This window comes from Gopherus flavomarginatus, chromosome 11 (genome assembly GCF_025201925.1).
Source record: "Gopherus flavomarginatus isolate rGopFla2 chromosome 11, rGopFla2.mat.asm, whole genome shotgun sequence".
Classification (NCBI taxonomy): Eukaryota; Metazoa; Chordata; order Testudines; family Testudinidae; genus Gopherus; species Gopherus flavomarginatus.
Window position 1 is genome coordinate 6,604,501 of NC_066627.1, and position 12,539 is coordinate 6,617,039.

Genomic DNA, 12,539 nt, shown 5'->3' on the forward strand with positions numbered 1-12,539 from the left:
AACCACATTTCTACACATGGCATTTGGTTTTGCAAATAATAGAGCCAGTTTCTATTACTATTGCCCATGCTATGTAATAACTTATTTTGCCAAGAGGCTCACCGATCTGAATTGTATCCCTTCAGGAACAAGGCTCTGATTATCACACTACATTGTGGAACTTTGAACCCATGGAGTGCAGCCAGTGGGACTGGTATTAAGGTAACACTCAGGAGGAGCAGTGGTAAAAAATTTCCCCATACTAACTCCACAGCCAAAGTTGCTGTCAGAGGCCAGAGTTAGAAGTATCCTAAACAGTACCATGGCTAGTAAATCCCGACCAATTTATTCCAATTCATTAAAACATGTGATATCTAGAACAAACTTTTCTCAGGGCCTCCTTGACCTCTCTGTTTCTCAGGCTGTAGATGAGGGGGTTGGCCAGGGGAGTTAGAATGGTGTAGAAGACAGAGAACACTTTGTTCAGGTCTCTCAGTGTGTCGGTGTCTGGTAACATATAGATAATGATTATAGTCCCATAGAAAATTGTCACCACAATGAGGTGGGAGGAACAGGTGGAAAATGCCTTTTGCCTCCCAGCAGTGGAAGGGATTCTCAGAATGGTGTTGATGATACAAACATAGGATGTCACGGTTAATAGAAATGCAGACAGTGCTTCTATGCAGGTGAGGATGAAACTCAGCAACATGATCAGGTTGGTGTCCTCACAGGAACGTTTTATGACTGGGCTGAGATCACAAAAGAAATGATTAATTTCCTTAGGGCCGCAAAACATTAACTGTGACATCAAACATACTATGGTGGTACTGGCCACAAATGAACTTATCCAAGATCCAACTGCTACCTGTGTACAGAACCTGCCATTCATTAAGGCTGCATAGTGCAGGGGTTTGCATATCGCTAAGTACCGATCATAGGACATCACAGCTAGCAGGTAACACTCAGTGGTCATTAGGAAACCAAACCAATAAAACTGCACAATACAGCCTGTAACCAAAATGGTCCTGTCCCCAGTCAGCAGACTGACCAGCAGCATAGGCAGGATGGTGGAGGTGTAGCAGGTCTCCAAGAAGGACAAGTTCCCCAGGAAGAAGTACATAGGGGTGTGAAGATGCTGATCAGCCACAATAAACACAATGATGAGGATGTTCCCAGCCATGGTCACAACATAGATCATTAGAAATAGCAGGAAGAGGAAATTTTCCAGTTCAGGAAAACTCCCAAATCCTAGGAGGATGAATTCTGTGATGAGGTCTGATTTCTGCCTTCTTCTTTCTTCATCACATGTACCTAGGAAGGGAGAAGAAAAACAAACAGTTGAAGAATTCACTCTCCTCTTAAGTTAGATAAAGGTTCATTTGTTCAATTACATGGCTGTTCAAAAAGGAAATTTATTTTCTATGATTGAGTAACTGAAATATTTGAGACTCTAAGGAATACAGGAATGGTCCCAGAGCAATTGATTAATAGATTCTGAAAGCAGAAGGGACCATTGTGATCATCTGTCTGACCCACTCTACAACACAGGCCATAGAAATTCCCCAAAATAATGATCCATCAATCTTGGCTTCTTGCTGTATCAGAGAATTTAAACTCCCCTAATAGACATTTTTTTTCAATATCATTGTGATGATTTGGAGACTCTCTCTGCACAGTGTGTGAATTCTGTGTGAGATGATGAACTCTCAGTTTGTATCTTTACAAAGATTCAAATTTCATTTTGAATTTGCAGTCTTTTGCCTTCTCGCTGGTTGGTTTGCCTCCATGTTAGACTGAAATTCCAAAGGTGGCTGGTAAAAAGGTAAGAAAAGGGCCATTGACTTAAGTGCCCCGCCATTGAAATATAATCACCCTAGACAAATTATTGACCACTACTCAAGGGAATTAGTTTAACAGGGGAGTGGTCTGCTGGCAATGGGGTCACCTGTTGAGGATGACTATGGAGTCACCTGACAGAGGATACTAGAAGGTTATAAAGGGCAGAAGCTGCTCTACTTCCTCTCTCTCTGTGGCCATTTTTCACCATCTCAAGAGGAGGGAAGATGCTACAGGAATGAGATGAGGCAAGGGGGAAAAGGGATGCCACCTAGCTGAACACAGATGGTACCCTTTGGGAAGGATGACCTGGAGTGAGAGCAAATGCATCTAGGGTTCATTATGTTTGTCTGGATCCATGTATATCGTGTATAATACAGTAAAGGACAACAGTGTTGTAAAATTCTCTGCTGAGTGTCTCTGCATGTATATGCTTCAGCTGTCACATGGCCCCAAAGAAAGTTAAACTGGCTCTGGAAAAGAGTGTGCTTGAGCAAGAGGCGGCTTTGGAGGGGTCAGCACTTGTCATAAACATACAGCTACGGGTAGCATGAAATCCCTCCTTTACCTGTAAGGGGTTAAGAAGCTCATATAACCTGGTTAGCACCTGACAAAAAGGACCAATAAAGGAAGAAGATCCTTTCAAATCTGTGGGGGGAGGTTTTGCTTGTGCTCTCTTGGGACAGAGAGAGGGATCAGGCAGGAAAAAACACTCTCCTAAAACCCTACCTGAAATAAGCATCTAAGATTACAAAAATTGTAAGTAAAGCAAGAATATGTGTTAGATTGTCTTTTGTTTTAGCTTGTGAATTTTCCCTATGCTAAGAAGGAGGTTGATTCTTGTTTTTTTGTAGCTTTGAAGTTTTGCCTAGTGGGGAATCCTCTGTGTTTTAAATCTTTTTACCCTGTAAAATTACCTTCCATCCTGATTTTACAGAAGTGATTCTTTTACTTTTTTCTTTATAATAAAGTTCTGCTTTTAAGAACTTGATTGTTTTTTAGTGTCCTAAAAACCCAAAGGTCTGGTCTGGGCTCACCTTGTTTACCTATTTAGTTGATATATTATTCTCAAGCCTCCCCAGGAAGGGGATGAAGGGACTTGGGGAGGGATATTTGGGGGAAACAGGAATTCCAAGTGGTCCTTTTCCTGAATCTTTGTCTAACTCACTTCGTGGTGACAGCAATATCATCCAAGGACAAGGAAGAATTTGTGCCTTGGGGATGTTTTTAACCCAAGTTGGTAGAAATAAGCTTAGGGAGTCTTTCATGCGGGTCCCCACATCTGTACCCTAAAGTTCAGAGTGCGGCAGGAACCCTGACAGCACTGGAGGCAGGGACTGGGCGGCTGGACCATATGTTTGCAACTCTCAGGAGAGAGTTGTCATAGTTCAGGGTAATTGCACCTATATTCCCCTCTCTGTGGTCCACCAAGGGCATACACTTAAAGGTTCCCAGCTCCCAGACATCACCTCTTTTGGACAAAGACATTCACCTCACTTTGTCTTTAATGGGGTATTTCCAGGTTGCAAAGTTTCCTGCCTACTCTGTGATATCCCCAGCAAGCCAGATTGTCTAAAGCGGCCAGCGTCTGTGCTTTGTTTTCTCTCCAAAGGCTATGAAGGGCCATAATTGCCAGCAGTTACAAGTTACCACAGCTCTTTATAAGCAAGCACATTACAGAAAAATAATAATAATATTAATAATATTAATAATAAACCCTACATGCATGCTAAAAAGCTTATCAGAGTCTACTCTAACCATGCGGTCTGGTATGTGTCAGTCCTTCAGAAACCACAACAGGATGTTCCTAGTGGTTATGACTCATAAAACTTTTTGAGATTCAGAACCTTAATCCCAGCTAGGCAGCTCAGTTTTTATAAAGCTCGGGCCTTAGATCTTCAACAGAATAGGTAATCAGCAAATGATCACCCTCTGCTTGGACATAGCTTCAAATGTCTGGGTTTTGCAAAACCAAAGTGGAGAATTTGCATTCTTTTCCCCCTCACTATTCCCCAGGAAAACCACTTAATGATTTTGGTCCCCAAAGTCCATTCTTGTCCAGCCTGTTGTTCAATGCAGTCTTTTGAACCCCCAGGTCTCACATCTGTCACATCTCCCCTCCACCCCCTGAGAGGTTATAAACAAGCCCAGCCAACAACATTACATAATGTATTCATGTCATACAATGGACTCTGAAGATACTTACACTTAATTCAATAAGGTCTCCGAAAGACATGTCAGGAAATAGCCGTATCTTTTCACCAGAGTCTTAGATGGAGGGTCCCCCAGGCCAGGACAGTGCCAAGGCTTTGTCCAGACCCATGAGACTTAAAATTCCCAGAGATCCAGTGACTGGGTTCCTCCCCAGCAATCTGGTGGTCTGCCAGCACAGCGAGCCTGACCAGGTCTGTGAAAATCATGTGTATGAGGTATTCTTTTCCCCTCATGTAGTTAATTGTTGGCCTGTTTCATGTAGCAGAAAAGCTGATCTCTCTTGTACATTGGTAACCTCGCTAGTGTAACTGTGTGTATTTATTTCTTCTTATATGGCCCTCACAACTATAGTTCTGACCACCTGTCATAGATATGGTCAGGCACCCTCTGCCAGCTGCTCATCAGCCTGCTGTGAGGAGAATCCGGAGCTGTCTGGAGTCCAGCCACCACCCCAAGCTTTTGGGGTCCCTAGGCCCACTCTCGGAGTGCAGACCATCTATCTCGCCTTTCTGAATGCTGGCACCTCCTGTCCAGTGCCTGAGCTCCCTGTTGACCCTTCAAGATTCCCTCAGTGCTTGAATAACCCTCTCCCATAAGTCGACACCAGAGCATGAGCCTTCTGTTTTACCACTCAGCTGTCTCAGGGGCACATGACCATTGTGAAGCAAACAACACTCATAGGCATAGACATGCTAAGTTGTTCTTTTATATTTAGTACATATAAAGGGTTTGAACAGGGGGATTCCCATCTCTAAGGAGAATACCCTAACTGCTCGATTACGGCAAAGCGACAAAGGATGGCTTCTCTGCTTCCTAATTTCTAAAGTTTTCAACTCATCATTACAGTGCACTGGTCCTAGAAGTGGATGGATGCCCACTTGAATGGAGTTCAGAGCCGTCAGCAATCACAGAGGTGGGAACAGGAGACAACCCAGACCTTACATGACTGGGATCAGGACAGCATGAAAAATCTTAGCTTCTCCGTTCGGGAGGGTCTGGAGACAGGCCTGAGAAAGAACTGAGAAAGTGAGGGAAGACACCTGAGAGAATTATGAGATGTCAGAAAGAGAGAGAGAGAGAGAGAAGGCCTCACTGAGGTGAGGAAAGGGGAAAGAGATAAAACGGGAACACAATCCACCCAAAACTACAGCACAGTGGATGTGTGTTGCTGTGGAACTGCAGGTGACTTCTGTGCTGGGTTCTTGCTCTGAAGTGAGCTTTTGTAACTGAGTATTCCCAGACAGTCTCTACAAGGTTTCAGCTCAGGGGAGAATGGGCTGTGATAAAGAAAGGTGACTGCCCCTGAAAATTGCATTCCTGCGGGTCAGATCAGATAGGTCTTCTTCCCAATAGGTCAAGTTTTCCTTTATAAAATTTCCAGGGCTTTGTCCAGAAATGATCCAACTTACCTTTAATCCTCAGCACGAAGCAGCGATCTCTCCATTGATAGAGGCTGGGAGTAGAGAATGGGATCTGATTTCCATCATCACATGGGGACTGTAGCCCACAAAACTTACGCTCAAATAAATGTGTTAGTCTCTAAGGTGCCACCTTTTTGAGGATACAGACTAACACAGTTGCTACTCTGAAATCTGCTATCTCAGACAATCTCATTCACTCTGCAGAGACAACTACATTGCAGGTATAGGATGGGCTGCTCTGGACTGATTCATAGACTCATAGACTCATAGACTCATAGGTCAGAAGGGACCAATCTGATCATCTAGTCTGACCTCCTGCACAAGGCAGGCCACAGAACCCCACCCATCCAATTTTATACAACCCCTATCCCAGGACCGAGTTATTGAAATCCTCAAAAATGGTTTGAAGACCTCAAGCTGCAGAGACACCACCAGCAAGCGACCCGTGCCCCACGCTGCAGGGGAAGGCGAAAAACCTCCAGGGCACCTGCCAATCCGCCCTGGAGGAAAATTCCTTCCCGACCCCAAATATGGCGATCAGCTAAACCCTGAGCATGTGGGCAAGAGTCACCAGCCAGCACCCAAGAAGGAGTTCTCCGCAGCAACTCAGTACCCATCGCATGCAACATCTCCCCGCAGACCATTGAGCAGACCCCTATTGTATTTTTACAGGGTTTATAGGGAAAAGCAGCCTCAAGCTGGCTCTTGCTGCTACTCAGATCTCCCTGGAGGCAGCTGATGATCACTTTTAAATTCATGGGAAAATGAACACTATATTGTTTGTTAAAACAGTGTAAACATCAAGGCCATTGGGGAAAAAAATAATAAAAATAACTTAGATAAGTTAGATGTCTTCAAGTTGCCAAGGCATGATGAAATATATCCTAGAATACTCAAGACTGATCATGCATCTGACCCATTAGCAATTACCTTTGAGAAGTTATTGAACATGAGAAAGATACAAAAGGAGTGGAAAAGGGCAGATATAGTGCCCATCTATAAAAAGGGAAATAAGGACAACCCAGGGAAATACAGACCAGTCTGTTTAACTTCAATATTCAGAAAGATAAAGGAGTAAATATCCAAGAAAACATTTAGATGATAAGGTGATGAGTAACAGTCAACAGGGATTTGTCAAGAACAAATTTTATCAACTCCAACCTAATAGCTTTGTTTAATAGCATAACAAGCCTTCTGGATTGTGGGAAGTTGTAGATGTGGTGCATCTTGACTTTAGTAAGGCTTCTGATACAATCTTGCATGACCTTCTCATAAACAAACTAGGGAAATACAACTTAGATCAGGGTTTCTCAAACAGGGGTGGTTGCTTGTGTAGGGAAAGCCCCTGGCGGACCAGACCGGTGTGTTTACCTGCCCCATCCGCAGGTCCAGCCAATCGCAGCTCCCACTGGCCGCGGATCACTGCTCCTGGCCAATAGGAACCGCTGGAGGCGGCGCGGGCCGAGGCACTTCCTGGCCGCAGCTTTGGGCAGCTCCCATTGGCCCAGAGCAGCGAACTGTGGCCAGTGGGAGCCGCGAACAACTGGACCTGTGGACGGGGCAGGTAAACACACTGGCCGGGCCCGCCAGGGGCTTTCCCTCCACAAGCGGTGACTCCTGTTTGAGAAACCCTGACTTAGACAGAACTGCTATAAGGTGGGTGCATAACTGATTGAAAAACCATTCCCAGAGTCATCAGCAGTTCACAGTCAAGATGGAAAAGCATATCAAGTGAGGTCCCAGAGGGACTGGTCCTGGGTCCAATTCTGTTAAATAGCTTCATCAATGATTTAGATAATGGCCTAGAGAGTACACTTATAAAGTTTGAGGATGATACCAAGCTAGGAGGAGTTACAAGTGCTTTGGAGAACAGGATTAAAATTCAAAATGATCTGGACAAAATGGAGAAATGGTCTGAAGTAAACAGGATGAAATTCTATAAGGACAAATACAAAGTACTCCACTTAGGAAGGAACGATCAGTTGCACACACACAAAATGGAAAATGGCCTCCTAGGAAGGAGTACTGCGGAAAGGGATCTGGGGGTCATAGTGGATGATAAGCTAAATATGAGTCAACAGTGTAACACTATTGCAAAAAATGAAACATCATTCTGGGATGTATTAGCTGGAGTGTTGTAAGCAAGACACAAAAAGTAATTCTTCTGCTCTTCCCCACAATGATACGACCTCAACTGGAGTATTGTGTCCAGTTCTGGGCACCACATTTCAGGAAAGATTTGGAGAAAGTCCAGAGAAGAACAATGAAAAATGACTAAAGGCTTCAGAATACAGATACTGTGTCCACCCAACTATCTATGAGTGGAGGGAAACTGAGGCACATTGTCATCCAGATCCTAGGATGAGGATATCAACATTGGCACACATGGACGTACAACAACCCAATTCCATTTGAGCTGAGATAGATGTTTACAGATTTTGTCCATCATGCTGAATGTGTGTCCTGACACAAATGTCACCTCCAATTTCCCGCCTTGGGGCCATGTTGTATTTCAGGTTGCCATCTCAATATCAAACATAATTCCTCTTCCCCAATACATCACTAACTCCATTGCTAACTCGGAGTACAGCAATAGATAACAGCCTTCAAAGGTTTAACCGCCTGAAGATAGTTTCCCTAGACACCTAGTAAACTATTAACTCTGAGTAGAATGGCACTCCCGGAATTATCCCTTTGAAATCAATGTGAGCCCAGATGGAGGTAGGTGCTACTCAATGTGAGTAGGTTATTAGCATCTCACCCTCATCTAATAAATTGGCGAGGAACATGTAAGTACCTGACATGGCCAGATGGATGGTCAGAGAGGTAGATAGAGGGTTGTGTACACAGATAGATCACTATCTTTTCCTGGATTTCGTAAGAAGCCTACTCAAGTTAGACACCCAACATGCACCAACATTTGATCTCATTCCAAATGCCATTCAGTAATGAACTTAGGAAAATAATGGAAGGTGTTGGAAACGTTGCTTGGAAGCCTGTCTTCTCCCTGTCTCCTAACACAAGAGCAATAGGAGAGTCAATGACATTGAAAAGGAATTGAAAATGTTAAAAGCAAATACTTTACACAACCTCCCTATCCCCCAGCTTCCCCCAGACACCCCCACCCAACACCCACTTGCCCCCAAATTCCAGCTAACCTCAGACAATCCTGTGCAGCCCCTACTTATCTCCAAAATCCACAGCTAACCCAATACCCCTATGCAGCACACAAGAACCCCCAAATATCCCCATCAAACCCAATAAACCCACACAGTCCCCAGTAACCCCTAAATATCCCCAACAAACCCAATATTCCCACCCAGCCCCCAATATTCCCCAAATATCCCCATCAAACTCAAAACCCCCACCCACCCCCAGTAACCCCCAAATGTCTCCAGCTAACCATGGATACCGCATCCAGCCCCCTCAAATAGCCCCTTCAAACCCAATACCTCCAACCAGTTCCCAGTAGCTCCCAAACATCCCCATTGAACCCAATAGCCCCCTATCCCCAGTAACACCCAAATATCCCTAGCTAACCACAGATACCCACCCAGCACCCAGTAACCCCAAAATATCCCTATCAAACACAATATCCCACCTATCCCTCAGTAGCCCACAAATATCATTGAACCCAATAGCCCCACCTAGCCCCCTAGTAGCCCCCACACATCCCCAATTACTGCTAATACCCCTACCCAGCCCCCAGTAACCCCAAACATTTCCATTCCCACTCCAGCGATCCTCACCTAGCACTTGCTTCCATTCTTTGTGCCAGCTGCTGTGCAGAAATAGAATGAGCTGACCCTTGCCTCCAAACTGTGCACTTCTAACGGTAACATTAATTAACCATTGGAGCAACTTATGAAGGGTTGACTTGGATTCTCCATCACTGACAATTTTAAAATCAACATTGGGTGTTTTTCTGAGAAAACTGCTCAGGGAACTACGGTAGGGAAGTCCTTTTGCCTATGCTATGTGGGAGGTCAGAGGTCAGAGTTGATGATCACCATGGTCCCTTCTCACCTGGGAATCTAAATCTATGAATGTTTTTGGTTTTATTGAAATTTTCTGGGAAAAAAGACTCTGTCTATTGGGAATAAAACATACAAAGCTGTAGCTCTAGTCGAGTCAATGGGTCACATCCGTCTGTGTGTCTGGCAACACTAGCACAGGTTTTTGTACATGGGCTGAACACTGGGGCAGGTGACACTGGTGAATCAGGGAGAATATCTTGAGAAGGAGTGACCTAGGACATTGAGTTCTGATTGGCTACAAAGCTCCCTTATTCTTCTGCTCCCATAGAATCATAGAATCATAGGACTGGAAGGGACCTTGAGAAATCATCTAGTCTGGTCCCCTGCACTCATGGCAGGACTGAGTATTATCTAGTCAATGGATGTTTTGCTGTTAAACCTGATTCTCACTTAAACCAGTTTGAAGCTGGTGGAGCAGCACAGGGTTCAGTGGCATTACTCCAGATCTGAACCGGTGTAAGTGAGAACAGAATCAGGCACAGTGACCTCAGCAGAATGGCTCCTGATTTACAGTGGTCAGAGCAAGAGGAGCAAGATTCAGTCCTGTGGCTGTGATTTTCAAAGTCTAAGGGAGTTAGGCACCAGCATCCCATTGAATTTCCATGGGGAGCTACTGATGATCACTGTGAAAAATATGGTCACTTAGACGTCCAAATGGTTAATGAGTTTTGCCTCCCTCCATCTCACCACAAAGGACCTGCCCATAGTCATACAGAGAATCTGTGACAGCTGGAATGGAAGCCATATTTTTCTAGTCTCATTTTAGTCTGTTAACCACAAGATCATCCTTATTGTTAATTATGGGTCAAACCCTATCTATCTATCTATCTATCTATCTATCTATCTATCTATCTATCTATCTATCTATCTATCTATCTTCCTAGAAACACTCATTAGTCTCTAAATTTCTCATCCCATGAACTGCCCACTGGCACCCAAAGGGAAGCGTAGCCCAGTAGCTAGGGTCCTCAATAAGGAGTGAGGCAATCTGAAAGCTACTTGGCTTTTATTCCTGGCTGTCACTGACCTGTTCTGCAACTTAAGGCAGTCATTCTCTGTGCCTCAGTTTCCCCCAGTGTCAGAGGATGATGCAGATAATTCTTTTTCACTGTGGAGTCCTTTGCAGCCCATGGACATAGCTACACTACTGCTAGGGCTAACTGTGGTTACCGATGGGCTGGCTACTTACTCCTGGTTCCCCCATACACACCGGTGCCGAAAGGAAATTCCCCTGGAAATCAGCATGCCAGTGACTTCATCCCTAATGTTTACATTGATTTAACAGGACGTGGATAATTAACTCTCCAAATCCCTGCAATTAACTCTCCAGGGAGAGCCCTGAAGCAGAAAGACTTGGGGGGACGCTGCTTTCTCTTATTAATCCTACAAGAACCCAGAGCAGGAGGCATTTCACTTAATGCACAGAGTCAAGCTCCACTGGGAGCCTGGAGACATCCTGAAGAGTGACTGAGAGCGTGCAGAGACTAAGAGGAGGAGTTAGATCCCGCTCCCCAGATCCAGTCACTTTCAGCAGAGAGGTCGCTGCTTCACGCTCAGGATCGAAGGTAAATGTTACCACCCTTGCGGCAAACCCTGAGGCCCTGACTCACTTGTTGCTCAATTTCCAGCTGCTAAAACTCCCATCACCAAGCAGGACCAGTGGGCTTTTCCCCTGCATTTGAATTTCGAGATCCATGTCTTTTCCTGCAGAAAATCTTGTTTAGCAAAGGAGATGTCCATTCACCCATCCATGTCCCCATCCCCCCACCCATCCCTCCAATCAGTGAGGTTGGGGGACCGCAGTGCTGCTTGGGAGGCATCCTGAGTTGATGGGAAATTCACACCGATTTAGAAAGAGCAGTCTCATCTGTCTCACCAGCCACAGGGGTTATTTGTGCATTTCCAGCTCTCCCTTGCTTCTCTGCTTTCCCCTGGATGTGTCAGCGCTGCTCCCAATGTGGCTGAACTGAGACACTGCAAGGCTGGGAGAACTCATTTACGGCTGCTCCACTGCAGCGGAATCCATCAGCCGGCTCATGCCCCGAGACTCACCCAGATCAGATGGTGTACAGGGTGCAACTGGGGGCAGAACCTGGGGAAATGGGATTGTGTCCAATTGGGCTGACTCTTTTACATGTTGGGGCTAAGGCCGGATTAACTTTTTGTGGGCTTGGTGCCAAACATATTTGTGGGCCCCCATGGGGAAAGGTGCGGGGGCAGGATGGTCAGTCTCCAGAGTGAAGGGTGAGCTGGGGGCAATGAGGCACAGTGTGACAGGAGAAGCCGCGCTCCGTGCGGCCCAGCAGGAGGGCTCTGTTTATAAACCTGCAGCTGCCAGATGCATACTGGCCTGCCCAGTCCTGTGCTGCCAGCGTGTCCCTTCCCTTGAGGGCGGGCCCACACCGCACCGCCCCCCTGCCCAGTGCCTCACCCTTATGCCCAGAGCCCCCTCACCCACAGACCTCCACCACAAATCTCTATGCCCAGCCCCCACCCCTCCCAGAGACCTCCCCCACTGGCCTCCCACTGCAACCGCACAGCACTCTGCCCACCACACCACTAGCCCAGCCCCACCCATAGACCTCCCCACATCCCACCACCCTCCTCACAGTCCCACCATCACAGCTGCACAGCACTCCATATTGCTGAGGGGATTCTGCACCAAAAAAAATAAAAATTCTACGAATAATATTTTAAAATTTTGCAAATTTTTATTTGTCAATAAATAAATGTGGAAGCTGCAACATGACAGTGGGGAGCACAGGACACTGGCTGCATGGAGGTGAGAGATCACCCTGCAGCCTTCCCCCACCCCACCCCTGGACAGGGACTCAACAGTAAGGCTGCACCTGACCCTGACATGGTGCAAGGGCCAGGTTTGCCCCAGAAACACCCTGGGGCCCTGTCTCTTGTGCCAGGTGCACCAGGTGTGGGTGAACAGGCTCAGCCCGGCAGCAGGATCCCAGTGTAGAGAGACATAGTGTGGGGGGATCCAGGTGAGGATGAGAGAGTTCTCTGTGGGGCAATATGGGTGCGAGTGGCTCAGTGGGAG

General features: G+C 46.0%; 1 protein-coding gene across 1 annotated transcript; it reads right to left on the reverse strand.

Moving 5' to 3' along the window:
* Positions 1 to 337: 337 nt before the first annotated feature.
* LOC127031792 (olfactory receptor 6B1-like) lies at positions 338 to 10,232 on the reverse strand. The gene is made up of 2 exons (XM_050918827.1): positions 10,175 to 10,232; positions 338 to 1,290 (listed from the first exon to the last, which is right to left on the reverse strand). Exons 1-2 carry the CDS (start codon positions 10,230 to 10,232, stop codon positions 338 to 340), a joined length of 1,011 nt encoding a protein of 336 aa, XP_050774784.1.
* Between the last annotated feature and the right edge of the window lie 2,307 nt (positions 10,233 to 12,539).

Coding starts and splice junctions, on each gene's coding strand:
- LOC127031792 (XM_050918827.1), bottom strand. CDS start 10,232: ATGGCTTCCATTCCAGCTGTCACAGATTCTCTGTATGACTATGGGCAG. Junction 1,291..10,174: donor CTATGGGCAGGTCCTTTGTG/GTGAGATGGAGG, acceptor CTCCCTTCCTAG/GTACATGTGATGAAGAAAGA.